At 41.9% G+C, this 14,138-nt stretch overlaps 1 protein-coding gene across 3 annotated transcripts in view; it reads left to right on the forward strand.

Annotated features, from left to right (window-relative positions):
* Positions 1 to 14,138, forward strand: part of HMCN1 (hemicentin 1) — a 389,618-nt gene that overhangs the window by 83,085 nt on the left and 292,395 nt on the right. For all 3 annotated transcript variants that reach the window (XM_053658522.1, XM_053658525.1, XM_053658524.1), the window contains exon 2: positions 7,757 to 7,827. In XM_053658522.1, the coding sequence (XP_053514497.1) occupies positions 7,757 to 7,827 (71 nt within the window). The remainder of the gene's footprint in view (positions 1 to 7,756; positions 7,828 to 14,138) is intronic.

Consider the following 14,138-nt stretch of genomic DNA (forward strand, 5'->3'; position numbering starts at 1 on the left):
GTGTCATGTTAAACCTGGAACACCAACACTTTTGCTGCGGTTATAAGTGAATGGTTCTTTTTACAGCCTTCCTAAGTCTGGTGTGTGTGTCTCTTCTGGACAGTGGAAGGCACCATGTGACATCATATGTGAAATATGAATACAAGTTAAATGCCCTGATATCTGCATTTAGAACTGGCATTGCACAAAATAAAGATTACGGTAAAATTCATGCTGATAGCTTAAGCTACAGGCTTGCAAGGAGGACACAATCCTCTAGGCATGGTGCCTACAAGGGAGCGCCCGTGGCTGCCAGGATGCCTTGGGGCCAAGTGCAGACCCACGGTAGCCCCCGAGGTCCTTATTGGATGCAGCTGAGCACAGCTGGGCTGCTGGGTAACCTCTGCCACCAGGCACTGGACCAAAGCCCTGTGCTCTGCCTGGAGGGGAACCTGGTGACTTTGAGCTAGACATTTCCTCTTCCCATGGCCCTGCTGCCTTAACCCTTGGCAGATAAGTGAGCCCCAGGGATCTTTAAACCTCAGTGTTGGGGCTGCTTGGTATCTGGATTAGGAGTTGCGGAAAGGCTTGTTCTGGCTGAAAGCTGAGACTTGGCCTCTGGCCTTGGCCAGTGTTTTGGCTTCCTCATCCCACCCTTCCCTATCCTCACATCCAGGTCACTGCCTGGGTGGGTGGTGGATCATGACCCAGAGGCAGAGGTGGGGCTGCTGGGTAGGACCTGGGGCACCTGGGGGTGGGAGAACCTGTCTCCAGAAGGTGGTGAGAGGCAGGACCACACATGAGCCGAGGCTCTAAGCTTGGAGTGCATATTCCATCATTCCACAGAACTTCATTTACTAAACACAAATACAAAGATAGAATTATCTAAAGAGAGTGACTGCAAAGCATTAAATCCCAGGGCAAGGGCCCTTTTGAGAACACAGCCTTGTGTAACTGCACTTGTGAGTCCGCACGCCAGGTTCGTCTGACTCTGTTTCAGTGTGTTTCTTGCCTGTGCTTCTCCTGCCAACTTGAACTAACCTTGGATATACTGCCTGTTTGTTGAATGAATGAGTGCAAGCATTTAGGGAAAACCATACACATATTATCACATATGTAGAACACATAGAAGCATCGATGATATTTTTAGCAATGTCTCTGATAATCTTCGTGTTGCAAATAAAATGTTTACTCCGTACGTATGATTTTGGGATCACTGGATCTTGTCTTTCCTGAGAACACGACCAAAGGACAGAAATTAAGTCCTTTGTATTCTCCTAACACATAGACATTTCAACAGTATTCATGGTTTTTTTCTAAGGGCTTGCAAACATATATTTTCTTCTTTCCCATTTTTCTTTTCTTTATCCCTCACTGATGTCTAGATTTATTTGGAAGACCATTGAAGACTTGTCTAAGAGAACTTACAACTTTGAAATGGATTCTCATGTTTTTTTAAAATTTAAAACCCAAGCCCTGGCTGGTGTAGCTCAGTGGATTGAGCTTGAGCCTGTGAACCAAAGTGTTACCGGTTTGATTCCTAGTCAGGACACATGCCTGGGTTGCAGGCCAGGTCCCCAGTAGGGGGTTTGTGAGAGGCAACCCCACACACTGATGTTTCTTTTCCTCTTTTTCTTCTTTTCTTCCTTTCTCTCTCAAAATGAATAAATAAGAATAAATCTTAGAAAATTTAAATAAAATCTTTAAAAACATTTTAAACCCACATTTCTGTGAATATTATTTAAATTTAAAAATGTTCTTGTACATGTTACTTTTCTTCTTGTCTGCTTTCAGAGGACCTTGATCACATTGGAAAATTTTATAATTAAATTTTAGTAAGCAGCATAACTTAACATATTACCTTTTCTTATCTCTGAGTATACATACCTTAGCAACGCACAGATATATTTTGATGTCTCAAATGCCGTTTTTATTTAAGATGGAAGGTAAAAGACCCTGAACTTCGCTGATCATTAAAAATCCCACGTTTGTTTTTTGCAAGAGTGCTGGCTGAAGCCCTGGCCGAGGTCCAGTCTAAGCAATAACGCCCTCCCCAGTCCACCTCAGAGTCCTGTGTTAGTTATTAAGGCATTCTTCTTCGCTTCCTGTCCTAAACAACTGTGTAACGTTGATGAATACACCACGCTCGTGCTTTTTCTAGATCCCCTTCAGCAGTCCAAGCGAAAGAACTTGCATTCATTATACATATATTATCTGCAATTTTGTGAAGTGCATATGTTTAAGGTTATCATACGACTCATTGTTAAATGAATAATCTCTTTGGCTAGTGCAGCCGAATGCTATTTAATGAATATTAGCCAACATGACATGCATGAATTCATCATTGACCTGAATGTTCTAAAACACACCAAATTCATCACTTCATGTCAAAACAATCATTAAGGGCCTTTAAGTGGTCTTGGAAATTACCTGTTTAATGTGAGTAGGAATGCACTCAGTAAAGGCGTCCTGAAATGTATTTGGCATCCGCTCAGCTCACGCTCAGGAAACAGTTCTGTTTTTGTGGATTAGATGCAGATCATTTAGAAGTGGTGCTGGACAGCAGCATTATAATTGAATGACGATAGAGAAATCTGGAAGAGTACGCTGGAGATTAAATTGAAAACAGGGAAAGTAAATACAGTTATTAATCTGCTGTTCTGTAGCATCCCAGGAACTGTGATTTTTTAATTTTCACTTCAATAACTTTAATGCTTTGAATATGTTTATCTACACTAGCAGCCCATGCATAGAAAGCCTTGCAATCGATTTGTGTTCAATTCAGTTGACGGAGAAGAGAATGTTTTAGGAAGTGGAACCCATTCAGATTTAGCTCATTGGAGGGGTTTTGAGCAGGCCATGTTCCAATGTCTGGAATCTTTTTGCTCAGCTGTCACCCTCTGTTAACCCAGCGTCTTCTCCAGTCCCAGCTCATAGCTCATCACCTCCATGATGCCTTTACGGCGCATGTCCCCAGAGCTCACACACCTCTCTGCCCTCTTCGGATGCTCGGAAAATCTGCCGCCCCCTCCACATCCGTGTCATCTGGCTTTTTACATTTTTCATAGCTTGGTATTTTTTAAGGTTTTAACTGTATCTAAATTTCTGGCAGGGCAGGCTGTTTGATTTATATATTTCTTTGCTTCTTCTATGTTTTACAAATATTGGTTAGTTGATAATGCAGACCAGGGGGTCTTGTTTTAACTTTTTACATACTTACATGTGATTATAAATATAAGGCTAAGAAATATATATACGTATGTATATATATATATACACACACACACATATATATATTTACAAACAACAAAGAAAATTTGAGCTCTGTTATCAAGTCACTCATAGACAGTGTGTAGACCCCAAGAGCAGAAAAAAATATTCCTCATTCCCCACTTTATCAAGGAACTGGTCAGAGTGAAGAAAAACTATAAGGAGCAGAAATCTGTTAGTGGAAAGGAAAAAGGAAATGAGGAACTGGATAGCCATCTCGCCAAGTGAAGCAGTGAAAGAAAATACTGCTTTGTGAATTTCTTTCCATTATTTTCTCAAATACAATCTAGCAACTCAGATTAGGAGAACAATGGCTGAGATGCTGGAAATACATCCAGGCTGCCTGATAAATCGGTAGGAAATGTTGGCAATAATGCAATTAATGAAAAGAGGAAAGACTTCCTTAGAGTTTCAGATACTGTACTTTTTGTTTTAAATCTAAAGTGGCCTTCTGAAGAATGACTGTTTCTCATATCTGTAATAATAATGTTACCTTGATGTTTCTTCTGTTTTCAAAGAGTTGCTCTATGTGGAAAATTATCTACTGATTTTCTGTGTAGAAGATTACTTTAACTTGGTTAAAGTAAAGAACAAAACATTTTTGGTCGACAGAGGGACTGGACACTTTCAGTTGACTAATCAGTGTCACACTGATCATGTCCTAAGCTCCTTGGTAGTGGCAGGAACTTCACGGTGCAAGGAAATAAAGGATCTGGGCTTAACCTTTATTCGTGTGTGTGTGTGTGTGTGTGTGTGTGTGTGTGTGTGTGTGTTCTCGTCACCTTACTCTCCTGATTTTCCATCTTGGAACATCATGGAGAACCTGCTGTAGGTACATTGAGACCATCCATCTCCTTCTGCTGACACTGAAGTGACAGTCATTGTCACACAGTGTATGCAGTAGATGCCATCATGCCACAGACACATGGTACTGCGCCAGCCCTCAAAAGGGCGGGGTGGCTCTGGCTTATCCCATAACCCTCAATCGTTCACGTAATTAGATCTGCTCTGCCTTTTTCAAGAGGTTGCTGTGAGGCTCAGCGGGAGTCACTGGATATTACAAAGTATTATGAATTATAAACATGGCTGCAAATATAGACAGTTGCAGATAACAGCAGGAATTTGATAGATTATAGAATTACTTGGTAGACAAACTTGACACATAGAATTTAAAAAGAAAGCATTATAAAGGACTTTCTTGTGTTTTAAAAATTGAAATCTTGAATTTTCATCTCCTTTTTGAAATCTCCCTTGATAATATTTTAAAAATTTCTCTGTATGAATTAGTGCTCCCGCACTACTTTTTCCATTCTTATATTTCCACACTTGCTATATTGAAGTGTACTCACATATTTACCGTTTGAGCTCCATCAGACCGTGGGGACTTTAGGGCAGGGTTCCTGTTTGTTTGTCCGGTTACCAGTGCCCCCCCCCCCACAACATGCTCAATGCATGTTTGTTAAAAGATTTTAGAAGGAATTTTACAGTGAGGTTTCTTGGTGTGGTTAACCATAGTATGTACCAGGCAGGAGGCATATATATATATTTATTTGGTCTATGAAAGATACTATTCAGACGTGCAACAATAAAGAATTCTGGGTATTCTGTGCGTCAGATTAGGCACTCTTGAGCACCCTCTCCTGCCCGTGGTCCAGAGGAAAGGGGGAGGGAGTTAGTAGTGATGTGACCATGGACAGAAGGGAGATCTTGCAAAACATAAACAGGTGACTGACTTTGCAGAACTGGTTGCATAGCTCTCGGCCTCTTCCTTCACCACCAGAGACTTCCAATGTCATCTTCTCTGCACCTCACATCTTCTTGTCCGTAGCAAGGGGATGGAACCAAATGACCTTTAATGCCTCTCCTCGCTTGGTGATTCTATTTGGAGACTGATGGTTGTTTTATTATTTTTGGTGTTTTTTTAAACAAAAACTAGGTAAAATTCATTGGAGGAAGGGGAGATGGTGTCTGCATTCTGTGGAATGTTATATACCTCCGTTCTTCCCATATATTTATTATGCAAATATTATCAAGGCAACATTAAAGCACATTGGAGAAAAGTCTGAACATTCAACGGGGTGGGACTTCCATCAGGCTGTATAGAATGAGAGGTGCAGGGGCAAGTGAAAGGCAGTGCTGGTGGCCACGGGGGTAGCGTGCGGAAGCACAGTAGCTTTGTGCCAAGGAAAGGGTGTTGGCGAATTCGGAAGGTTGGATTAGTACAAGAGAGGGCCTGGAATGCCTTGGAGAGTTGTCATTTCATTCCGTGAGCAACAGAGGACCCTGTTCAGACAGGAAGAGAGGACAAAGTTGTACCTGCTGAATGTCATCAAAGGCTTGGCAGGGGATGAAACCACAGGAGCCAAAAGGAAGAGAAGGGGAAATGGCTCAAGACGACTGGCACAGGGCTCTGTTGAGAGGAGAGAAGGACGGAGATGGAAGCCAGTGCCGAAGGGAGGAGCGCTGATTCTGCCAAACAGCCTCATCATTCACTTCCAAAGAGCTGGAAGGGTTACTTCCAGCGGGAGGGAAGTGGCAACTCAAGTGTTTGCCTCCCCTGAGTATTTCTCACCACTGATAAAAGACTTATCTCAGCTGTCCGTGCGCTTAGCAGAAATGTTTATTAATGAGCTGCAGGAGAGACTGCTTATCTTTGTTCAACACAGGTGGATATTTGAGTCTCTGGAAAGCTCCACGAAGGCTGTGCGGGCCTCTTTTTAATAGCATTTCTTGGTCTGCACTCTCGAAGAATAGGCATCTATCCAGGGCTCTTTTAAAAAAATATTATGAAAGGGAATGTTCCTGCTTGCACATACTTTGCATTGTTCTGTAATTGTTTTTTTCCCCCTAGCATTTGTTGTATTTCTTCCTACTGCTCGAGTTTTGAATCTACTCAGTACAGTTATTTCAGTATTATGCCATGCAGGAATAGCAGCTTGGCTTGACAATACTATATGTCACCGACAATTTATATGTCACTGTAACTGCCTGACGTGTCCTTTGTTGTTTTGCGTTCCTTTGTGAAGTATGAGTCTTGAGAGGGTAGGCTTCACTGGTTTTCCATACACTGCAGACGTGATTTTCCATGGCGAATGACTGCTCGGCTTTGCAGGGAATGTACGTGTTTTGCCTTTTCACAGTTGCTCCAATTGCCTCTCCATTCCTTTTGCATCCTGCAAGGTGAACTAATCTGCGGGGAAGGACGGAGGCATGTTTTCAAACGATTTCTAAAAAAATTTATTGCATGGGGTATGGTGGACACATTGTACTTTTTTTCCCAGTTTGTGTTCTTTGTTTTTAAAATTCTACAGTCTATTTTTGCATCTCATTGAACTCATTATCGAAGACCTGGCTAATTAATTATTATCCTTTGAAGTCATGAAATCCTCTTCTAGCAGTGTTCCTCTGAAGCTAGAGAAGGTCTTGCATAAACTATTATTACAGATTCTTAGAATTTTCTATTGTATTGAATCTTACAGTTTTGAATGCAGCCCGTGTCTTCATTAGATCCAATAGAAAAGTCTTTATCTACCCTGGGAATTTAAGATGATTTGTCTGTGCATATGATACTCAGATGACAGTTAATACTATCGTTTAAATATATGGGTGTTTCCTGGGGAAAGTCGTTAGTACCTCCAAGGGCCACTTCCCACTTGCCTGTTTTAAAGGTTGATATATTTTGAAAGAAAATGATCTTTGTGGATTCAGATGTTTACTATAGACACGCTGTATCCTACGAAAGATATTGCCAACTTAACCCACACAGGTATCTGGGCTCCTTCTCCTGATTTCCGTCCTGGTTTTCCAGTGAATGCCGTGGCCCTGCCTGTTCCCATTTGAGGCAGTGATTTGTACAGTCAGTACAAATACATCGGGGCAATTAAGAGGGGGCAGCGACCCTGAAGATAATCACGGTGGTCAGTGCCAGCTCAGGAGCATAGTGCAGCCCTGGGGAAGGCAGTGACAGGGACACTCTCCTGACCTTTTAATGTCCTCATATCTTTGCTTCTGCAAGTTCTTAAAAATCCTGTGGGGTAGGCCGTGAAGGTCATTTGTTCTTTTTCTATTTAGTGTTCAACTTTTATTTTAAATGAATTTGGACTTAGAGAAAAGCTGCAGACACGTTTATAGTGTATATTTGAGAAAATGGAATCGTAGGGTGACTAAGTGATTCATTTAGAGTCCAGCAACAAAGTAGGTGATCAGTAAATCATTGCTGGTTGGTTGAGAGTAAAAAGGGACTGAAACTGGGGTCTCCTGACTCTTTGTTTTGTGACATTTTTGACACTCACATTTGCAAGGCTAAAAACCTATTTTATGTATGCATACTTCATAGCAAATTGTATGTTATTATTTGGTTGCTATAAATCAATTATTTTACATATGATTTTGTAGTAATAAATAGCCATGTAGAGTATAGTGAAAAGACATTTGCAAACACAATGCACTAAAATATTTCACACCATTGGTTACTATTCATTTACCTGTGTCACTTTTACCTTCACAGAAATTGGCCCAGTGACAATTACCACAGATCCCAAGAAATTTCAGTATGAACTGAGAGAACTGTATGTTCAGGTGAGAGTGCTTGCTTTCCATTCTATTTTGTTTTGGGGGAAAGGAAAACCATTCACTTTCAGCTGAGTTTCCTGCTTTTTATATCTGAAGGAAGTGATGTTTCAATTCCAATACTGCTTCCTGTTCTTGCTGAGTCCTCAATGAATTGAGCAGTGGGCGGGGGGGGGGCACAAAATGGGCTCAAACTATCGCCATTTGTTTTGGGGTTCTCAGTGGCCCCTTCCACGTAACAATGGCGGAATTGGGCAGCTGTGATAGAATGTTTGGCCCGCATAGTCTACGATATTGATTACATGATCCTTGACTGAAGAAGTTTCCTGACCCCTGCTCTTGATGAGTCCCTTCACTGAGAATCATAAGGAACAGTTCATTCTTTGCACACAACAGTAACGATGATTTTGATATTCTGTGCTGTACGGTGGCTATGTAAAAATGCTTGACTGTAAGTTGTATATGATTTGGTTATTAGACAATAATAACATTGGTTTAACTATTATTCCAGAAAGGGGAGTTGGAGCTCGTTGATATCCACCTTCTCGGTGTGGCTTTGAGATCATTATCCCCAAATCTATTCATTAAAGAAACGAAATTGCTTCCTTGAGGCTGTTTCGGCATCCTGTCCTCCAGGGAAGCTCTCTGTTGCAGTCACTGATAGGACGTTTAGCTTCTCCCCATCATTCATCTAAGATCTTGGTTCCTGGATCACTGGCTGCCTCTTCCCTTCAGGCTGCTGTTATTCTGGGGGACTTCAAAATTAGTGGCAATGACCTGTCAGAACCTTCTCAGTGCCTCAACCTGCTAGTCACCTTCAGCGACCTTTTCTTTACTCAGTCTCAGTCCTCTGTTCCCACACACACCCTCTGGACCTTATCATCACCCCAGTCCAGTCTGTCCCTCAAGCCACTAATTCAAGCCTCTTCATCTCCAACAACAACCACCCGTCCGCCAAGCCTCCTGGTGCATTTCCTCGCATGGCCGCGTCCTCTTCACCCTCAGCGAGCGCGCTGGTCCGTTGCCCCCTCTCCTGTCTCCTAGGCCATCAAATCTCTCCTTTCTTCACTTTCCCTCAACCCAGTTCAGAGTTCAGTTGCTTCAGAAACACTCCCTTTTCTTCCTTGGCTATCACCATTTGGTTCAAAAGGCAAAACCTCATTCTTGAATGATCCCAAAGATGTGTGTTATTCCTGTCTGTGCCCTCATGGGCAAGTGCTATTGAAGTCTCACAGTGTGGCAAGTGGAATCTACCTTAAGTACATAGCCACTTGTCTCCCCTGGGTTCAGTATGCCCACCACCTGACTACGTTTCTCTGGTCAGTGAAATCTCTCATTCTTCCCATAGATAATCGCAAATATTATCTACTCTTCTTTTTAAAATATCTACTCATGCAATGACCCCTTTACTGACGGCTGTTTCAGCAAACGACCTCTTGAGACTCACTCTTTTACACACAGACACACGAAGACGGGAGCCCTCTGCTTCTTCACAGCTGGCATGTCGTCCATCCACACCCAGTACCTGTCTTATGCTCATTCTTTACTTGATCTTAACCCCTTCACTTTCTCAAGATCTTAACACTATCAAACTGTTCCTTTCAACTGCTTGAGCATTCCCATTTACTTTTAAAGACATTGAAGTATCTCCAAAAACAAACAAGCAAACAAATCCCAACCAACCAAACCATAAAGGGCAAAACAAAGAAACGACAGCAAGTTTCTTTTTCCCCCTCAAATTCTCTTACAAATAACAACCTTTATCTTTCTCACGTCCCTCAATGCCTGGGAAGTCGTCTGTCTTCACTGCCATCCTTCCCTCGTACCCCTCACCTCCACTCATCACTCAGTCTATTTGTCCAGTGCCCACACCCCCACCTCGCCGAGGTGACTCCAGCTGGTGATGCCTGGTCTCTGTTTTGCTACTTGCAGTGGGAACACTTCAGTCACCAGCACATCGGCAGGCACCTGTGCAGTCTCCGACAATACTGACCTCCCCCCTCCTCCTTGAGACATTCTCCTCCCTTAACTGTTCTCTCGTGTTTCTTCTTGCTTTTTTCTTAGCCTCCTAGACAGCTCGTTCCCCTCCATTTGGCCCTGAAATGTTGGGGCGCGTGAAGGTTTTGGAACTGGCCCCATTTTTCCTCTCATTTTATATCCTCTCTGTAGGCAAAGTTGTCCATACTCGCATAAATATGTTCCCAGCCTGGGCTTCTGCTCTGAGAGACAGACCCTTATGTCAGTGTCTTTGAGGTCACCTTGACCCTCGAAGTGAAACACAAATGTCCCCTTTCTGCTGCCCCAAGCTCGGCCCCCCAGTCCTTGCTCTTTGTCTTTTGTTATTTTTGTGAATGATAGTGCAGTATTCTGGTTCTACTACCAAAAATGTGAGTCATTCTGAACACAGCCCTCTCTTTCCCCACCAAGTGTTGGTTTTAACTTTCTAAATATTTTTATACCAGTGGACTTCTCTCTATTTCTGTTGGTACAGCCTTAGTCCCAGTTCCTATCCCTTTAGCCTAAATGAATGCAAAAAGCTTCTAAGTGATTTTCCTGCATTTATTCATGCTTTTCTGTTTAGGCTCTTCTCTCCTCTGCAGACAAATTTTTCTCAAAATACACCTCTGAACATTTTCCCTAAGACCCTGTCCATTCATATTGTGCCCCTACCGCATCACATTCTCCCCAAGGTCCTCAGTGACCTGGGACCTCACTGCCTTTCAGCCCTGTCCCCTGCCACTTCCTCCCTCGGGTTTGGGCCCTGTGCTCTGCCTCGGGGCCTTGCGTAGAGCCGCCGTGTCTGTGTTCTCATCCGTCTCCTCTTAGAGCTTTCCCACATGCTGTTCTTGCGTGGGAAGTCCCTGTCCTTCCTCTGTCCTTGGTCCACGCCACCCTCATCTTGAATACCGCTTCCTCAGGGGACCCTGCCTTAGCTGCCAGGCGTGGTCATTTCTCCTTGCCTTCCTTCGTCACAGAATAGTTGGGATTTCGCACGGAAGGATCATGTGTGATGTAGCTTGTTATTGAATACTCCAGGAAAATGCCCGGCCTGTAGAACATGCTCACTGTTTGATCAGTGAAAGGATGAATGAGTGAATATACCATGATGTACAAATTAAGAGAGTCCAGATTAGACCTTGAAGTTTAATAGTTGTTTGCTTTCACTGTTGGGTGAGTGACTTAAGGACTGTCTGTGGTCTGAGCATTATTGGGCCATATTATGATCCACTAGGGTGAACAGCTCTAAGCTTGGTACTCCGAATTAATATTCAGTCATAATTCTTGTACTGCGCAGGTCTCTATTTTTAAGTCATATAGTGAATTGAATAGTATTTCATACATTCTTAAATAGATTGTATGTAGTCATCCCTTGGGTATTTTTCTCTCTTTTAAGTTGATCTGATAATTATCTTCACTAATATATTTCCATTTCCCTTCTCTTATACCATGTTATTCTTTTTCAGTCATTATCTTGATACTTAATTATAATTTACTTTTCTACCTCTCAATATAACAAATTCTTTGCTACTTTGAAGGTCCAGATTGTCTGGAAAAAAAATCTTTGCGTAAAAGTTTCTGCCCTAGACATGGATTATGGGTATTGGAAATTGTATTCCCTGGTCATGTACATTTTTAAAAAAGATTTTATTTATTTTATTTTTAGAGAGAGAGGAAGGGAGGGAGAAAGAGAGGGAGAGAAATATCAATATGTGGCTGCTTATCACCCTCCCCCCTACTAGGGACCTGGCTGGAAACCTAGGCATGTGCCCGGACTGGGAATTGAACTGGCAACCCTTTGGTTTGCAGGCCAGCACTCAGTCCACTGAGCCACACCAGGCTAGGCTAGTTGTGTGTACGTTTTTATGTCTCATATCCTATCACGGGCTCTCAAGACATTAGCTTTGTACCTCTTATTGAGCATCTGATCCACCTGTGGGGTGAGTCAGTGTCTGCAGCAGAGTGGACCAAAGTAGCTGCTAAAGAAAATGAACTACACATGAAGCTGGTTTTACTTCATGGTACAACAGATACCTTAAAAACCTAGTCATCAATTTTTATTACGGAGAGATGCAGAAGGGCCAAGTACGGAGATTTCTAGCTGAGAGAATACGAGGAAGGGATTTACTGTATTCTTTTTTTTTTCTGCAAGAATGCAGCTGAGGTTACATTCTTAGATATCTGGCCAGAATGAAAATACCTGTATTCTCAATGAAGCTGGCCACGGATATGTCCTGATTTCCTGCCTCTCCCTTTCATTTGTTCCGAAGGATTTTCAGAGTGAAAATCCTTATCCTCCTTACCCTGTTTGCCCCTGAGTGAAGGATGGTGATTCCTGACTCACGCCCCATTGATTCCCTCCCCCGTACACCTCCCCCACCTTCTGAAATTGAACCTGATACACTCTATAGGGTCATATAATAACTCAGTTCAAGAAAATAATCTTTCTTCCTCTTTCCCCTGGAATGAAAGCTGGTGTCCAGTCCTCTGGAGGCTTCCCTTGGACTGGCTGCATCGTATGGATTCATTTTGCACTGTCTCGGGAGCCAGGAGAATGCTTAATTAGAACAACCAGCCAGGGAACAAAATCAGCATGCACTTTCCCCCCTCATTCTACCCCGGGCAGTGTTACAGGCATCGAGTAAAAACCCCGCGAGTGTTTTTACTTTCAAAGTTTCTAGTGAATTGTTCCTTTGCAAATCAGTGGCCAAAATGTCACTAAGTGGGGGTTAAATATGAAAAGACTCTAGATTTATCATTTAACGCCTAACCTGAAGAATATGTTTTGTTTTTTCTTTGATGTGTGCATAGAGAATGTTTTCTTATTTCATACATCAGTCTCAGGAACTAACTTTTACAGATTTCATAGAACTGTAGCATACAATACTAAGTTTTGTTATATGTGTAATTTTCAGTTGCCTTTCTGTCATTTTTAGTAACGCCCCCTGAACCACAGATATCGAGAGCAAAAAGGACTGCTGTCCTATTAAAACCAACTTGGATTTTTTTTAAAATAAAGGAGCCTTAAAAAATACTCCTTTCACACTTGCAATAGTTTTGAAAACGAGAAAAGTAAATTCAGTTTGATGGAAATTTTAAAAATTGCTCATTAATATTTCACTAGACTCGGCTATTGTTTTTACAGAGATACGGAACCAAGGAGGAGCAGTTTAGAGTTTTCCAAGAAACACTCAGCAAAAAAAAAAATCACTAAATTTAAATCATAGAATTTATAACATTAACTTCATTTGGCTCTACTTCTTTCTTCTGGAATACAGATAACTTGAAAAGCAACTGAGCTTTCTCTCTGGGGAAAAGAGGGGAAGAAAAATGACAGTAAATGGTACTCAAACCACTCAGAACTTTGGGAATTGGTATCACTGTAACTATGCAGTGCGAACCCCTGCCTTGGGCCAGGGTCACGTTCTTTATAAGGAGCCGTAAAGCTTGTTGAGAAAATGGTGTTGGCAGGGATGTGCTTTCAAGCCTTCTATTCCAATGTTTTAAAGAACACAAGCATATTAGTTAAACATGGGAAGTGTAAGAAAGGGTATTTCTCCAATAATGGAATTACAGGTCTTCTATATAGATAGCTGATTCTCAAAGCTTCAAAGCCTTACATGTAATTTAGTTTCTCTTGGTGAAGTATTTTAATGAAACTCACCCCGAAAAGACAGGAATAAGAGTAAAAATGTGTAGAATAGCATCGTCACGTGGCAATGAGTTATGGAGAAGGTGAGGGTTAGGTCCAGCTGTTGTCGCTATTTAACAACAGCGGAAGAGTAAGCGGGCAAGCTGCTGCAGGCTGAGGTTGGGGGGGTGTTTGCTGTGCGACCAGAACATGGGATGTTAGAGTGAACTGCCTGCCACAGGAGAATACAGAAAACCATGGGCAGGTAGATAAGACTGTCAAAAAGAAGAGCACCAGGTGATGCTGATTTTAGAAAACCAGTTCCTTGTGTCAGATTGGTCTATACTTTATCTAATTAATGCATCTAGTATTCTAACTTATGCATCATGTGAAAGTGCTTTGTATTTCTAGATTTATGGAGAAGTCTTCTACATGAATTTTTTAAAGAAATTGAGCTGATGTGTAACCCCCCCAAAATAAGAAAGCAAAAAGAAAAAAATGACTAGAAAAATAAAAGGAAAGAGAGTACACATCAGGAGAGATACATATAAAATAGAGAGCAATAAAAGATGTAATTTTCACTTTTGGTATTGGACCTGATTCAGTTTAAGAAAGCAGCGTGAGTTTCCATTGAAAAATTTTAAATGTGCATTCGACTTAACAAATGCATGTATATGTGTTTTTATACACT

This window comes from Artibeus jamaicensis, unplaced genomic scaffold (genome assembly GCF_021234435.1).
Source record: "Artibeus jamaicensis isolate MK-2021 breed Jamaican fruit bat unplaced genomic scaffold, CSHL_Jam_final contig_2170, whole genome shotgun sequence".
Taxonomy (NCBI): domain Eukaryota; kingdom Metazoa; phylum Chordata; class Mammalia; order Chiroptera; family Phyllostomidae; genus Artibeus; species Artibeus jamaicensis.